The sequence below is a fragment of the Talpa europaea genome, assembly GCF_964194135.1.
Source record: "Talpa europaea genome assembly, chromosome: 11".
NCBI classification, from domain to species: domain Eukaryota; kingdom Metazoa; phylum Chordata; class Mammalia; order Eulipotyphla; family Talpidae; genus Talpa; species Talpa europaea.
The window spans coordinates 40,163,788-40,181,301 of record NC_140078.1 but is presented as its reverse complement, the minus strand read 5'-3'; the positions used below and the strand labels follow the sequence as shown (position 1 = coordinate 40,181,301).

At 50.4% G+C, this 17,514-nt stretch overlaps 1 protein-coding gene across 1 annotated transcript; it reads right to left on the bottom strand.

The window, feature by feature from the left end:
• Positions 1-3,769: 3,769 nt before the first annotated feature.
• CST7 (cystatin F) lies at positions 3,770-16,322 on the bottom strand (the record flags this gene model as incomplete). Its single annotated transcript, XM_084247728.1, has 4 exons — positions 3,770-3,847; positions 4,426-4,542; positions 6,854-7,026; positions 16,253-16,322. The coding sequence occupies 4 exons, from the start codon at positions 16,320-16,322 to the stop codon at positions 3,770-3,772; spliced, it is 438 nt and encodes a 145-aa protein (XP_084103854.1).
• Between the last annotated feature and the right edge of the window lie 1,192 nt (positions 16,323-17,514).

Below are 17,514 nucleotides of genomic sequence, written 5' to 3'. Positions count from 1 at the left end.
AGGAAAGAAAATTGAATAGTGATTATTAGATATTTTTTTAATAGTTTATGGTGCATCTTCTCATATATCTAGTATACAGCGAAAAGGTAAAACCTGATCCTTCTGCCATAAAAAAATTTAAACATGCCAGTATATATGTAAACACATGTGTAAGTTGACTTCTTGATTGAGAACAGAGGGCTTTGCCTTTAGCGCTTAATTTTTGTAGACACAAAGGAACTGGTAAATTGCTTTTCACAGTTTTCAGCTGAGGAGTCTTGATTTTGACTCAGATGTTGATTTTCTATCTTAAAGTGTCATTTCCTGTGTTTATCTGGCAATTTGGTATGGTGAAGTGCAAAATACAGCCTTACTGGGTTTAAATAAGTGATAATGCTTTTGTTGTAAACATAAAATGGATTCGCTCTAATGTGAATTACTAATTTGCTTTTAAAATTAAATCAAATGATTAATTCATTGTGCTTCTTCTTCTTTTAATTAATGAAGTTCCATTATCTTACATCCTTGTTAATATTTTGATAGTATAGGATTTCTCCCCCTAGTGTGGTCACTGTGGAGCTCCCACCACCAAGTGTGTTTCTTTATTATCTATTCCAGAAATATCACCAGGAGTCAGCTAGTGCCTTTTACAAGACAAAGGTCCAATTTGAGATTGTTATCGTCAACCTGCACTTGCCGAGTGACCTATTGTTTCGAAAGTATTTTCATGTACACTGAACCTTTTAACGTTGTCAAGGAGATGTAGCTTTGTTTTATAGATGGTAACTAAGTCTCTGGGGTTAGTGATTTTCTTAGTGTCACATAAGCGTGCAACTGATTTAGGACCTGCGCTGCGATTGGATCTACTGGAGAACGTGGGAGACAGTGAGACACAGAGGTGTTTCCTAGGAGTCAGGCCATGGCTGCACATTGGCTGCACACAGTCAGGCCATGGCTGCACATGGGCTGCCCAAGTTGGCCTGGGCATCAGCAGGGTTTACAGCTTCACAGGCGGTCCTCAGGGGCAGTTAAGGGTCATTCACCACACCCTGGGTCCATCTGCAACCTAATGAGGACCATGACTTGGCAGATGTCTGGGCAGGGAGTAGTAGCATTGAATCCCTCAGTGTCTGTGTATACACACTGGTTAGGAGGTGTGGAGATGTGTGGTTGGGGAAAATTCTGAAATGCCCAGAGCCAAATTCTGTTAGAATTTTCACTGGTTTGGGTTAGTTTGAGGCCTTGAGTAAAAGTTTCTTTTTTTGGGTGGGGTCATAATTCTGGCCTGAGGATATAGGTACTTTACATTTTGTTAGCTACAGTAACGTTACATAATGACAGTTTTCCTCTGAGTCAGAATAAAGCTGATATGTTTTAAACAGGTGAAATTGGGTTGGCAATAGGGGACTTTAGGTCACCTCTAAAAGCAGCTACCAGCTCCACATGATTGTTTTGTTTGAGTACTTTGTATCTTCTGCCAACTCTGGTACTTCCCGGGGCAGGGTGGGGGGGGGTGGGGGGCTCCTGTGAGCTGAGTCTTGAGGGAATAGTGTCAGAGGGCAGAGTCATGCTAATAGAACAGGTGATGGAGTCACCTGGTCCTGGTGCCCGGTGCCACATTGTGTGTTGTCTGGGAAGCAGGGACAAAATGTCTACAGTGTTTTGGTTGGCAGACGCATCTCTGTGAAGAGCATAGGTGTTCTAGCTGCTGGCTTCCAAAACTCAGCTTCACGCTGACTCGCTGGCTGAGCCTCTCTTTACTTTCTGGTGTCACCATGGCTGGTTGGAGAGTTATTTAAGGACAAGTATTTTCTTGTATAGACCTTGTTGGTATTTGTAGTATGTATAGACCTTGAGGTATAATACAGCAGAGACTGGGAAAGATAACAGGGTGGATGATTAAAGTAGAGTCTTCACATTACATTAGGAAGAAGACAACTCCTTTCTGCTGGGGCCCTGAGAGTCCTAATGTAGAAAAGGTTTGAGGTTGGGGGCCATGTAGCTGACTGGTCTCTGTGGTGGCTGTTTTGCCTTAGGTATAAGGGCAATGAATACCTGGCACCAAAGATGTTTTGTCTGTGTTCAATCCTGAGGGTTCTAAGGTTAGGATTTGAGGCTTTCTCCAGAGCATCCTCATTTCTGACATGTCTGTGTTTGGATGGCTGAAGTGACTCTCAGGCAGCCAGTCTTCACGTGCTCTGGTGCATATTTAATGTGTACCAGGAGGGGCTGGGAGGTCAGAGCAAGGGGCCTCCTCTTCATTTGCTACATCGTCATTGAGCTGCATCACCAGGCCTGTCTGCTGCTCTGTTCCTGCCATTTCATTAAAGGTTCATACCCCTGAGTGCCTTATTTATCATTATCAGAGAATTGCCTTCAGTGGCCTTTGGAATCATGGAATATATTAAATATCTTGTAGCATAGGTGGCAGCCCCCCCGTCCCTGAATTAAATAAAGGAGGTGAGTCGAAGCAGCAAAATGAATGAGGATTTTGAATTATAGTTAAAAACTCTCATCACTTAAGAAAGCCAAAGGTGATTTATTTGGGCTGTTCATATTGATCAATTGTCACTTAATTCACATTTAATGCAGATTTTTCTCTTACCTATGAATTATCAAGTCCATACTTTTTAAAGACAAGATATTTTGCACTTATGTGTAGTTTGAAGAGGATCTGGAGAGGAATGAGTCTAAAATGAGGAGCCCCTGCATTTGGACCTTTGTTTACCAGGCAGAGTATAGGGTCATCTCTTGTCTGAGTGAAGCCCAAAGACCTTTGTGGCTACCTGCAAGCTCCTGGGCTTCTCTTCTGTGGTTGAAACGGGCATGGCTTTCAACACAAACAGGAAGGACCCTGTTCCTTCCAACCCGCAATGGTCTTTCCCTCCCCCCACTTTTGTCCCTCAGTTAGTCTCCCTCTCGCTGGGGCTGTGGGAGGTTAAACTTCCTCTCCTGGGTGGGCCTGGGGATGGCCCTGGCACTCTGCCCACCCTACCTGCCAAAGCACAGCTGCACATACTTGGGCACTTCCAAACCCTTGTGCCTCGGACAACAGAGAGATCAGGCAGAACCTGGGATCAGAAGAAAGCATCTCAGAGGTGGCCCTGCTGGTTCATGATGTGAATTACAGGATGGCTTGCTTCCAGAAATTCTGGTCTTCAATATGTTTTATGGGGCAGCTAATCTTTGGAAAATTCTCCTCAGTGTTTTATGGAAATAAACTCGTCAGACCAATTGGTGAGGTGAACCCTCAAAACTTTTATCTCACCTTCCTGACTTCCCCTTTAAGAGGTGAAGCAACAATCATTGCTTTGAGATGACCAGTTCTTTATTCATTACTTAATTCATCCACAAAAGGTCAAGATAATCAACATCATACTTGGTTCCCCAGCCCGGTGTGCAGTAATTATTCACCGGAAAGGGTGGCTGGCTGGGCTCTCTTCAGCCACCCCGGCACATAGGGAACTCAGGTGGGGCAGGGCACACGAGTGGCTCCCTCAAGGGCAGAGCGCCTCAGTAATTCCCGCTGGACGCCCCAGTCCTGTATGCTCAGACCCTGAATCTAGGTGAAAAGCGTAAGTAAAATTAAGTTAAGAAGAAGACTTGGTTAATCTAGCCAAGGGGCTTGTCACCTTCCTTCCCTGCTGTTCTGTAAAGAACCCAAAGCATACACAGTGGGCTCTCTCAGGAGATGCTATGTCTGAAGGCCTGAGAGGAGCCATGTCAGAGGGCAGTAAAGAGCACGAGTGTCCAGGCTGGTGGCAGCTGCAGTCTTGCTGAGAGGAGGAAGTCAGTGGCATTGGAGAACTGGCACCTCGAACTTCTGGAGCCAGGGGATGACCCAGACTTCAGAGTAGCAACTGAGAGTCTGAAACAGAGAAGGGCACACTGGAGCCTGTCACAGAGGCCGCCTCCCGCCCGCTGCCCCCAGGGGGCTTCCACACTCTGCCTTGGAGGTTGCGTGCACTTGTGCATGCTCATGTGTGTGCGCATGGACACGTGTGTGTATGTGTGTGACTTTGTGTGTGTTTTCTTGAGTTCTCCCCTTCCTCATGCTTTGAAAAATTTCATACCTACAGAAAAGTTGAAAGAGTGACTTAATATATACTTTTCACTTTTCACAAATTATTAAATTTGCCACATTTGCTTACTTTCTTCCTGCATGTGTGCATATAGATAGATATAATTTCTGAATTATTTAAAAGCTTTTTGGCTTTAACCTCCCCATCCCAAGCCTGGAATGGGCCCCTCAGAGAGCGAGCGAGTCAGATTGGGTGACTGAGGATTTCTCCCTCTATGTTCTCCATATCTGGGGACTACACTGGAAGGCCTTGCCTCAAGTGTGAAATATGGGACCGGCAGTCAGAGAAATGATGAAGGGGGTATTTCCCAAAGCCCTGGAGAGTGGGGTGAGGGCAGGAAGGCAAGACCTTCCCTTTGTGTTACCTGCTTTAAGGTGTGGTTGGTCTGGAAGTCACAGTTGTCCAGATTTGGGTGCTTGTTTTTCTTGCAGATAGTTCTGGCAATCTGCACATCGAGCATGTACTTCAGGCCTTTCACTATCTAAAGAGAACAAGAGGTGGGCCTGGTTAATCCATGCAGGACAGTGTGACTAGCAGCTCCTTTGTCATCAGGAGGTGGTATGAAGGCAGGTGATAAAGATGCCCAAATTTACCAAAAGGGCTCTAGGAAAAAAGGCTTGAGGTTAAACCCCAATCCCTTTCTGTCACCTTCCTTTATTCACTTCTTATTCCTGCTTTCAGAGCCAGTTCTCCATCGCAGGGCAAGAGGCAGTCATTGTCTTGTTTTGGGACATCTCTCCCTGAATGCTACATTGGAGAGGCATCAACTAACTTGCCCTGGGGCTGCCCTGGCCCCAGCCCAGAGGTGAGGCCGTGCTCTCTCCCGCCCTGATAGCCCACCTGCAGCTGTGCTGGCTGCCCTGGGTGGCAGTGGTGTCTTGTTTTGTTTTGCTATTTATTTCCTTACTTTTCAAAGAGCCCTTATCTACTTGGATGCAGCATCAGCTTGGTTCATCCTCCTCCTTTGTGGTCTCAGAGGAGTTGGAGAAAACTTTTAGTCTCAGCCCATTGCTGCTAAGTGAAATAAAGTTCTCAAACTCACGGAGAGGGCAGCTTCTTATTTGCCCCTCCAAAGGCCTCAGCACTGGGCACAGCCTCTGCGCTTGCAGCAACCCTGCCTGCAGGAGCAAACGTCTCAGGAGCAAAGGCCCTGGTGCCTGGGGCTGAGCCCTGCCTGGACTGGCAGCACTTTGGTTGCTCCTGGGAAGCCTCATAAAGTTATCCCTGGGGCCTCTCTGGTGGTACAAAGGGTTAAGATGCAGCACTATGAAGCTATCCACAGCCAGTGCAGCTCAAGTTCGATCCGCAGCCAGGGAGCTAACCCACATGGTGCAGCAGACCTCTCCTGTCTCGCCTGCTGCTACCCTCAGCAGTGTATTTCAGTAGATCTGCCTTTCCTGCTCCCCACTATGTCTCTGGTGCATCCTCTCTCTCCCCAACCCCCACACCTCTGGCCTATACTCCAGTTTTTATATGCATGAATAAATAAATCTTAAAAAAAATAAGGTTAGCCCACATCACATTGCTTTTCTAGCCCCAGAAATATACTGCTCTTAAAAATACACTGCCAAAAAGAATAAATATGATAAAAGTTGTCCATAATGCCGTGGCCCTGGTAGTGTCCATACGTGCAGGACTGCTAACCTTATAGCGGGCCATTCAGGGTCACTCCTCTGTGCACACCACACACTTCAGGAGTGTGGATTGTATCCAAGCCAGCTTCCCACATCTGTGATCACTCAACTTGCATTTTTTTTAAAATATTTATTTATTTATTTATACAAGCACTGGGTACAGTCAGAAGCGCGGGAGGGTGAGAGAATTCACCAGAGCCAGAGCAGGGAACAGAACAGGCAGACTGACAAAATACACTGCTGAGGGGAGCAGCGGGTGCAGCAGAAGAGGTCTGTCGCGCCATGTGGGACTCTTGCCGGTGGCCAGGGATCGAACGGGTGCTGCAGAGGCTGTGGGCAGCTTCGCAACCCAGCGCTCAATCACTGTGCCACCAGGGGAGGCCCTCAACTTGCTTTTGAATGGCCGTACAGTGTCGCTGGGTTTCCCAAGTGCATAGCCATAGGAGATGGCTCCTGATTATGCCTTGTCAGCGTTCTGTATCTGTGTTCCACGCTGACCTCCTGTGTCCTTGGGTCACAGCCAGGCCTAGCTCAGTCCCGTAGGGCCCCCTCTCGGAGGGGCGGCACCAGAAGGATGTGTGACTTCACAAGGTCTGACATTTGGGAAGATCTAGAGGTAGAGGGGTTTGTGTACTGGGGAAAGGGGAGCAGCTTGGGTAAAGGTCTAGGCTATGAAGGAACATGGCTCTGCTGGGCAGTGGCAAGTAGCTTTTGGGGCTGTGGTACAGGTGAGGGGGAGCTATGTGGGACCTGGGCAGCCCTGAGGGGGTGCAATGGCCACAGTCGGGGTGTAGCTCTTTTGTTTGGGTCCATCAGGCAGGCTTTCTCACTCTCTAACCCCTTACCCCTTCACCCTGTCAGCCGTCTTCAGCCTGCCCTGCCCTTCTGGGCGCTACTCCTGCTGTGCTGTGGTGCAGGCCTGAGAGTCCCACCCTTGAAGAAGTGTGGTTTCAGTCACAGACACTCAGGGTCTAGCTCAATTCTGGATGATACCTGTTTGCTGCTTGTGGGCTGTTTGTGGCCTGCTGTCAGCCTCCCGGTTCGCATCTGTGTTCCAGAAGCCAGGGTGCTAGGTAGCTTTGCACCTGGTGAGGCCAGAGCCACTAGACCTGGCCTCCTAGGGTTGTCCCTGAGACACTGTGAGAAGCAGAACCTCACCTGGACCAGGGCTTTGCTGATGTGGGACTCCTTGAACAAGAAGATGTCGTTTGTGCAGTTGTTGAACCTTTCCACGCTGAGTCTGGCCGCTTTGCGGACTTCAGGGTTGTTGGTCTCTATTGTTTTGGGAAATCCAGGCTTCACATTTGTGTGAAGGATGTGGGAACAAAAATCTGGAAGAGAGAAATACAGACCCAGACATGAACACTGGTGTGAATGGGCCCCAGGGTCCACGAGTCACCCCTTGCATCTCAATGCCCACTTTCTCTCTGTTCAGTGTAGCCCTGGCTCAGTCACCCCACTCCCATCTGCCTGCCCCTCGCCTCCCAGTGCATTTGTCGGAGTCCCCAGGATATCTCAGACTCAATGCCGAGGGCTAGGAGTGCTCTGGTGGCAGCGATGGTAGGACGCAGGCCCCTCCCACATCCCTGTGGTTGCAGCTTCTTTTAGAACCCCACATTTCCAATATGTCAGAGAAATCCTGAACACATCCCTGGGGTAAGGGGGTGCTTGACAGGATGCAGACAGCAGAGCGGTTTCGGGGGAGTGGCCTTAACAAGTAGGCCGAGGCAAGTACCTCAAACCCGGTCTGCCTCTCATGAGGAGACCACTTTGTCCTCGGTGATTTGGCTTGGAATCACCCAGTTTCAGCCTCCAGGTCGACTCATCCAGGACCCCACTCCCTGGTAGTGCCTTAGCACCTGGAACTCCCGTGTGCTCCCCGCTATTGTATTGGGTACAGCTCTCTCCCACTCGTGGCAGGAGCTCTGAGGGTGGGCCGGAGCTGGGGGAGTCTCTTACACAGCTGGCCCCAGAGTTGGCATGGGGAGGAGAAAGAGTGGGGTTTCTCTCACCCTTCCATGTTCTCCCTGCTCTGAGGAGACCATATTTGGATAAAATATCAGGGAGGCAACATGAAGGATTTCTCCCCCAATACTGAACATCCCCAGTGTCTGACAGAGGGGCAGAACCAGGTATCCCAAATCCCCTCCTCTGCTTTCTGCTTTCTCTGCCCACCTCCCCAGTTCCTGAGGGCCCGTTCTGTAGAACCACATGACTTCATGCCTCTCTCCAGCTCATTCCCAGGCTTGCCTACGCTTTCTGAACATCCCCAGCAGGGGATGCTGGGTCTGGCTGTGCCAGCTGCACAGACCTGGGTGGGGTCTGAGAGACAGTCGGTGAATATGGGGAAGGAGGTGTCCAAGGGCTTAGGGACCCAAGTGGTGATGTGAGGAGGGCACCCAGGCAAGCACAGGCTATGCTAACTCAGGTTTTGAGCTTTTGATTTTCCTACAAAGAAAATAATAATATGAAAAGCCACAGCTCTGTAGAGCAGCAAGCCTTCTCTGGCTCACGGGTGCTTGGTTTTAGGTTTCCCTGCCTCAATTTTTCTGCAATGATCATGAGCTACTTCTATATTAAAATAACAAAGATTTTAAGTTTGGAGGAAAATATAAATAAATTGGGGGGAGTGGTCTACTGCTTTTTACTAAGAATTTCTCCTAGGTTTCCCTGAAATAATAGCATGCCAGAGATGACCTGGAGCTGAGCTGTCTCACGGCAGGTGCTGACCAATCTGGCTCTTCACTACATTAAATGACTACTTTGCACTCACTGCATTAAATTACTACACCACATTCACTACATTAAATTGAGTATAAAGCTCAGCTCCTCAGTGGCACAGCCTGCTCTGGGGCCTCAGTGGTCACACGTGGCTATGGCTGGCTCTTGCCAATGCAGACAGAAATGCTGCTTCCATGTTCCATGTTCCACTGCATGGCGTCTCCATGGAGAATTCTCTCTGCTTCCTTTAGTTGTGACCTCGGAGAGCACATGAGCACAGGCATTCAGTTGGGGGAGAGGGTGTACACATAATTGAGGCGCCGAAGCAGCAGGAAGTGAGACCCAGTGTGGGTTGCAGCAGCCTAACCAGATAAGCTTCCGGACTTAGTGGTGGAGAGTGAAGCGATCATCTCTCTAGAGCCCCCCAAGAGTAGCTTAGACGGGGGCTTCCTGGGTTGTAGACGCATGTTGTCTAAGAAGATACTGATGGCAAAGGGTGTAGGCTTTCAGGGAGCTGAGATTCTAATTGGCTCCCTGGTTTGTGAAAAAAAATCTAAATTTTAGGGAGGACAACGGTAGCATAAATTCAACAGAACAGGGAGCTTTAATAGCAACATTATTCCTGGGGGCTCATCTGGGATGTCCCATTGGGGTTGAGCCCCCAACTCACAGGGATTGACAGAGGGAGCTGAGAGAAATACCTTTGTCCTTGAACTAGGGGTGGGGATTAGATGGGCCTGTGGGCTGACTGAAACCTGAAATGCACAAGGACTTGCCCCCAGAGGGACAGCCCCTGTGCTATGTGGCTGCCACAACGTTAAGTCACAGCTGCCCCCGAGAACCCCTCGGAACATCGCTGTTGAGGGGAGGAGAGAGTACAGGCTTACAGGATGCACAAGGGCTGAGACTGACTATCCATGTAGCTTTAGGGTTGGGGTTAGTCAAGCATGTTGGACTGTCACTAGGGGTTGGGTCTAGATCAAAGTGACCACAGCAAGTGAGATGAGGGGCCCACAGCCCACCTCAGCAGGGAGGACTTGCCCTGGTGTCAGTGATCTCATCCGCTCAGAGTGAGGGTGCCAGTGGGCCATGGCCACGGCCATGCCGATCAGCACAAAGCTTTCCCTAGAACCTGCATGCCGACACTGGTGCACGCAAGAGCCCTGCTGAGTAGAGAACCAGGACTCCACCCCATGCAGCCCACCTGGAGTGCCACACTTTCCCTGTGGACAACGTGGTTGAAGGAGTTCTGGGAGTGGGCAGAGAGGTGTGTGTCTACATTCCCTGACCCTGGGGGCATCTCCTGGTGGGGTGTTGGGTTGGAAGGGGTGTCCTGCTGTCTCTGTTGTCAGCCTCCTTCATAAGGGGGGTGCTGTCAAGACAAAGTTCATGATTTCTTTTCCAGGCTTCCTAGGCCTCAGTCACCCACAGAACCCGGTCCTCCATCCCCAGTAAAAACTGTATAACTGGTGCCCTTCCCAACGGAGTCACGGCCATCTGCTGGTCCGCATGCTCCTCAGAGTTTGTCTCCCACAAGTGTTCTTTGCAAAAACCCAGCCCTCATATGACACCCCTACAGAAGCTGGCTGAAGATGGACACAATAAAAGCTGCTTCCGTTCCTTGAGCACAGTGGCCAAGTTGGGGGAGGGGGGCGGTCAGCCTAGGGATGATACGCTTGGCAGGCTCACCAGGTGGTTCTGACACTGGTACTGGCGAGGGGTTTCCTGGTGTCACTGTGAAGAAGATGGGGGGCTGGGCCAGCACTGTTCCTTTGTTCCTGTGCTGTTGACCACAGGACATCAAGTGTGGCTTTAGTTTTAACAAAGTACTCTTGGAAAAAGTCTTGGTTTCTGTTTATCAGTACAGTCTACACAGCAGAGGAGGAAAGAAGCCTCCTTGTGGGAGGGTCCCAGTCTTCAATGTATTGTGTCATCAGAGGTAAGAGGTCCCCCTGCTTCATGCATTACTTGCTGACTATTTTTCTCTTTGTAAAAATTATAATTACTGGTGGCGCAAGGGGTTAAGCACAACACTGTGAAGCTATCCGCAGCCTCTGCAGCACGAGTTCAATCCCAGACGGCCAGGGAGCTACCCACATGGCGCAGCAGACCGCTCCTGTCTCGCCTGCTGCTCCCCTCAGCAGTGTATTTCATCAGTCTGCCTATTCTGTTCCCTACTCTGTCTCTGGTGAATCCTCTCACCCCCCGCACCTCTGGCTTGTACCCCAGTTCTTGTATGCATAAATAAATAAATCTTTAAAAAATTATAATCACTACTTTTTCTGATTATAAGTTTACCTATTGAGGGAGGAAGTACAAAAAACGCAGAAGAGTAAAACATACAAATTAGAAATCATTATCTCAATGGATAACTTTTAAAAATAAAATGTATTAAAATGAACTTCGCTAGAATTGAACAGAATTTAGAAAATGAAGTGAAACTACGTTTTATGAAACCTCAAAGGAATGTCCCTTCCATATGTATGATGTTAGTTCCTAAGTGGAAAAGTTCATGAGAAATGTTGATGCTAGTTTGCTTTTATTGAGCTACAATTTCTTTAAAATGAGGTCTTCAAGGCAGGAAATTTTCATCAGCACAGGTGGCTAAACAGTGAAAGCTCCATTCTTTTTTCTTTTTCCTTTTTATATTTTATATATTTTTACATCATTTTTCATTTTTGCACAATATATGCATTTTCATCTTGGTTATTTGAAAACAAAGTTGAAAAGTAAACCTATATTTTGGTAACCCAGGAGAAATTAACAGGAAAGTCTGACCATGAAGACTGTGACCAGCTCCTGCAGGGTAAAACACAACCAGACAAACATGTGCTGAGCAAGGGCCACAACCAGGGAGACAGCCCTTCCTGCTCCAAGTGTGGCCTCAGTGCCCTCAGGGAAGGACCTGGGGTCTGTGATGCCCAGATGACATTTGGGGGAGCAGGAGGGCATGCTCTCCGCATGCCTCTGCAGGGGTGATGCTGTGCCCCTTCCTATGAGGCCTCAAGGGCATGTGGGGTTGAACCCTGGTTCCACTACTAGAGACCATGCTCTTTTTTTCTCATCAAGAAGTATTCTTAGGCAGGTGCCACAGGTGATGCCAAGATAACTCACAGGCCTTGGGCCACGTAGCCCACAGCTCAGGGGAGGTGGATGGCACACAGCCTGGGGGACAGCTTCCTGGGAGGAGGCTGAAACCTGCACGGAGAGAGGCTGGGTCCAGGAAGGGAGGCTGGGATGGAGAGACTGATGAGGAATCATGGAAGCAACTGAGGTGAGGAAGAGTTAAGTCTGAGGCCTGAGGGGACACAGCTGGATGCTGGCTGCAGGGGCAAGATAAGGGGGCACCTATGACTCAGACTGATGCATAGTGATGCAAATGGAAAGAACCATGGGTGGAGAAGCAGGTCTGTGTGAAGAAATGAAACGGTCTGCAGGAACTAGCATGATGGAGGCAGGTACATGGGCTCAGAAAGGAGTGACATCCTTACAAGGAAGTGCCTCTCCCTCCCAGCCTGCCCTGCCCAACCCCCAGCTTGGCTTTCCAGAGAGCTGGGGACATGCAGAGCTCAGCCCCAGGGCCCAAAATGCAGCCCAAGAACAAAGGGCATCTACCACCTGGTGGAAAGTGGGGGCTGTGCTCCAGGGAAGGACAGAGAGCCTCTGGGACACACCGGAGTGGGCAGATGCCCTCACAAGGAGTGCTGACCAGGATGGTGGTGGAAGGAAAGAGGGTTTGCTGCCAACTGTAGTCTCTGTCAGACCAGCCCCAGAATGGGGTCGTTACAAAGGACCCCCTTAGTGCTCATAGGGAAGAAATGACTCTTTAGCTGGTCTTGAAAATATGACTCAAATGTTAAGAGATTGTGGGATGGGCGCATGGAAAGAAAAATTGGATGACAGTGCACTGTGCCTGGGGAGTAATCAGATGGGATGGGGGTAGCCCATCAGATGCCCAGTTACAGCTTTCCTAGGGAACAGCACAGTGCGGAGAGGTCAGCTTCAGTTCCAACCCTTTGGGCAGTAGGACCCACCAGACTCATTGGGGCCCTATGGGTAATAAGCTCTGTAGGGCTGGCACTAAGACTGAAAATGGGATAGGAATCAGCCTCCAGAAAGACTTCTGGACAAACAACAGTTGGTAAAATAATCCAGCAGTGAATGTTGGCAATCTTTCCTGCCTTTGAACAGCTGGACTTGCTGCAGGAATCAGGACCAACTGGGCAACCAAGATCCCCTAGATCTGCACATCTGGCCCTGCTCCCACAGGTTTCCCTAGGCCACCTTCTTCTGTAAAGTCACCCCCTCTTCTGATTCAATAGTCCATGATTTCAAGAAAGTTAGGAGGCTTTCCTCTCCCTCATGGTCAGGATGGGCAGTAAAGTTTCAAGGAACCTTCTGATGTTTCTTTCTTAAAAATGTGACTTTTCCAATGAAATCTTAAATGATTCCTACCCCAACATCTCTGTTCCTGTTCCACCGTGCACCTCTTCTTTTTTTCTTTTTTTTTTTTCCATTTTTTTTTTTTAGGGATTTCTTTTATTTTTATTTTTTACATCATTGTTCATTTTTAAACAGTATTTGCTTCCTCCCACCCCCTCACGTGTAGTCCCCATAGAGTTTCCTTCACCTGTGCACCATCACCTCAGTCTCCTGCTTGCACCTCTTTGGAACTGTGGCACTGACCCCAGATTTGCTTTTCATTTGTTTGGGCTCTCAGGCCAGCTGAGGCTCTGCTGTACAGCCCTCTTTCCCAAGGGGTTGGGCTCCCCCTTGACAGCCACTAGTGTGTGCACTTTCGTGAGAACATCTCAGTCATGTCAAACCCACAGGCAACACCAGAGCCTGGGGACACGACACTGTCAGCAGCCAGTGTTAGTTGCAGCCATAAATGTTTCCACGTGGATTAAAAAGGATGCAATCTGTCCTCAAATTACCACCAAACATACAGGCAAATGTCCAAAAAGAGGTGTGGGCCAAAGACTTCTGGACAAAGAATAGTTGGTAAAATAATCCAGCAGTGAATGTTTTAGGTACACAGGCCTCAGTTTATTTTTCTGAAAAACTAAGACATATGGGATGCCTGTTCCCAGGATGGCACTTGAACCTGGGGTGCTGTGTGCAGGTCCGTGTACTGAAACCATGGCCCTTGGGGAGAGCTATTGCCTCTGGCCTACTCTGCCTACCCTGATAAGCTACCCCAGGGATCTAGAGGAGGGTGTGGTGTGGGAGCTCCTGCATGTGGAGCGAAAGGGGGTGCTCAGCAGAGGTTGGGGGTTGCCACCACCTTCTTTCTAGGTGTGGCCTTGGAGGTGGAGGAACTCCAGCTTGTGAAACCATCCCTGAGAAGGGAACCAAGGTGCTCAAGAGCCAAACACTAATAGTCCCTGCCTGTGGCCCCTCACCCTGGCACCTGGGGTGACTTCCTCTAGGCAGCTGCTTGGAGAGCAGCCCTTGGGTTTCCCCGTCCAGCGTCATCAAGCTCTTGTCATGAGTGGGGTGCTGGGCCCTTGGGGAGGGGCCCCTGGCTTCTGGAGTAAACAGCCTGGAGAGCTGTGCCTGATGATGGTCTGTGGGGGTGCATGTCAAGCTTAGCAATGCTGATGTCCACTGTTACCTGGAGATGTCACCCCGAGTCCTGCACCTCTCTGCTCCTCTCATATGACACTAAAACACAGTGAGTCTGGGTCTTTGCCATGGATTCTTCGGGGTTACTACTCCCGCCCCTCCATCCTCCTTCTACCACCCCTTCCCAACACTGCCCCCATGTTCTGGGAGATCTGAGCAGTGAATAGACCTGTCATTGTGAGGGTGCATGTGCCCCCTGACACAAACAGGATGCTGGTAGCCCTGGCTTAACCCAGTGGGACATACCCAGAGGTTAAATCCTAGCCCTGACTCTCACTGGCTGCAGCCTTGTGCAAGCTGCTTAATCTTTCTGAGCCCTCATGCCCTCATCTGGAAAATGGGACTAATGATGGCACTGACCTCACAGGTTAGTGGTCAGAAGACACGAGACAATGCATAAGAAGCTCTTGCTGGTAAGTGGTGTGAAACAGTGTCATCATGAGCACATATATCAAATACACGATATGGCTACAGCAGTGTCAGAGGGCAGATGTGTGTCTCCCATTATGAAAAAGAAATCTCAAAAAGCAGAGGGTGGGTCAGTGGGCCCCTCGGTCTCAGGGGCCTCCAGGATGTGGCATGAACCCTCCTCCCTTGCTGTGAGTGCTCTCTGGTAAACGTGGACCCGTGTCACCTTGCAGGTGGGAGGCGTGATGGTCAGTGCCCTCCGGAGGCCCTGCCCAGGGAGCCCCGTGATGTGATGGGCCACAGCAAGCTTGGCTGGCCCAGGGTAGGGGACAGAGTGTGACGCTGCTGCCCATGGAGCCGCCCAGGAATGACAACGGTCAGGTTGAGAAACAAGCTTTTCATTTTCAACCGAAGACAAACGGGCTGAGGAAACCAATGTGGCAATTTCCTAAATTCTGAAGGGCTCAGGGAGGGAAGCTGCCGGGACTCTGCAGGTCAGTGCAGCTTAGGGCCTGCGCGTGGGGAAAAGTCAGGTGCCCAGATGGCTTTATGGGGGGTCACTGTAACAACCCCTCTCCTTCCCCCCATATCTAATCTCAGAGAGAGCAAGGGAGAGGCTATGGGAGCCATGGGGCATATCAGGCCGAGGTCCCATCCCTGCTGGACCACAGACAGAGGGGCTACGAGCCGCCCATTCTGAGACCTTTTGGGGATGTCACTGTCCCTACATGATGTTCACCCAGCCAGGGGCATGTGGGTTACAGTCTAGACAGCACCTCCTTTCTGGGTAGCCCCAAAGCTCTGGAGAGGTGAAGCCACCCTGCAGCTAAGACCACACAACTCATTTTACCCAAGCCTGAGTGTCCCCAGATGCTCATCACAACCTATGAAGGGGAAACTGAGGTATGGAGAGGCTGTCCCTCACCCCAAGATCCCCCAAATCTTTCTGGAGTCCCTTCACCAAGGTTTTGAAAAGAAGTACCCTTCCTTAGCCTGAACATCCAGCCTCCTCAGGCTGATCTCCCTTGGGTGGGCAAAGGAAGACATTGGGTGTCTGATCAGGACAGGGCCTGGTGGAGAGGCCTCTACGAGGCTTCACCATGTGAGCGAAAAAGGCTTGAGGAAAGGAAGGAGGCATGTCCTGTCCCCATGCCCCCGAGTGCAGCACTCATCAGGAAGGGTCCAGGCACCCGAGACACAGCCATTATTACTCAGCATCTGGGTTCACATGACAGGGTGTGACCCCCTCCATGGACTGAGAGGCTCTGGGGTTACCCCCGATCACAGGTCTTGACTGAACACTCTATTGGTTGAGGGAGGAGGGCAGAATCCAGTCTCTCCTGGGTCCTTGCTGGACAGGCAGTACGAATGGAAGGTGTCTTGCCCCTTGAGCCAAGTGTCAGGACAGCAGGAGGGAAGAAGCAGATAGAAACCGTCTAACCACTAGCAGCCTGTGCTCCATCTCCTTGGAAACTCTCTGGGAGACACTTCTTGAGCCACCCACTATGCAGGGAGACTCTGAAAGTGCAGGGAACAGGGGATCTTCCCTAGCACTGCGCCAGCTTGGGCAACTCCAAACCACCATCCTCGTTCCTTGCAAAAGCTGCTAGGTCGGGAGTCCTCTGTACCTCCTGAGCCTCCACACAGCCCCCAGGGGCTGGCAGCCCAGAATGCGCCTTCCTGAGAGGAGGAAACACAAGGTAAGTTGCCCCCAGCTGCCTAGGAGAACCTCAGGACAGTACCTAGGATATGGCCAGAGTCTGCTGGGGGCAGGAAACGTGGAGAAGACCCTCCTCTTACCTGCAGAAGGGGTCCCCATGGTGCTCAGGATGAGGCAGCAGAAGGCGAGCAGCGCCCTGGCCCGCTGCATGGCTATTCGTGCTCAGGGTAGAGTGGGAGCCAGTGCCAGTGCTGGCGTCAGTTCTGGGGACCCAATACGGGGAGTCCCGCCCTTCAACCCGCCCCAGGGGCGGACCCACTTGGGAGCTGCCTTGGGGCTGAGCTGGGGGGTGTGGAGGGTGGTGGTTTCTTGCTGAATCATTTGACCAGAAGCTGTTCACTTCGACATCTATCACTACAAAGTCAACCGCTTCCTTTAAAAAAGTTTCCAGGGGAGGAGGGAGAGAACTGAGAACAGCGAATAAATCTGTGATTTTCCATGCTGGAAACATACAAGGAAGAGACCTTGCCTTAAGATATTAGCAGGGATGTTCAGAAGCAGAACCAGTGAGGTTCTTTCTCTAAACCATGTATATTTCTGGACCAAGATTCAGTTCTCCCCGAAGTGTACGCAGCCGGGGTGAGTGGGCTTCTACCCTGGACAGGAAAACTGGGTGTCGACAGAGGGTTTCCGCTAGGTGGACATTTCTTCCCACCTTTGTCTCAGAGATTTCTTCCCACCTTTGTCTCAGAGGTGGCAAAAGAGAGGAGGGTCAGTTCCTGCCTCTGGCGCCCTTGACAACACCCTCTCACCACTTCCCACAAGGTCAGGAAGGGGGCTCTGGAGCCAGGTGGCAGGGTTTGAGGCTGGCTCTGCCTCTTAACACCGGGGTGATCTTAGGTGAGGGACAGCCCCTCCACACCTCAGTTTCCCTTTCAGAGGTTGAGGCGAGCATCTGGGGACTTCCTCACTGTCAGTGCTCAGGCCTGGGATAAAGTGTGTTCTAAGCCGCAGGACGGCTTCACCCTCCAGGGCTTGGGGGCCACCCAGAAAGGAGGAAGGAGACCTGAGCCTCAATGGGCAGGTGCTGTCTGGACTTGCAGACTGTCAGTCAGGACTTGCGCCATCCAGTGGAGGCTCTCCCCCCGAGGGACAAGCTGAATCCTCTCTGCCTGGCTGTCTTCAAGCTGGAACCTGGTCTTCTCTTGACTTTGGATTTGGACCCAGATTGTAACTTCCAGCATCAGCTTGCCTGCTTCTCAGGTCTTTGGACTTGGACTGGACAATACCCTCTGCTCTCCTGGGTCTGGACTTCTCAGCCTCCAGTATGTATGAGTCAGTTACTTATGATAAATCTCGATTCCCCCTCTGCCTCACCTCACCCCCTCACCCACGAATATTG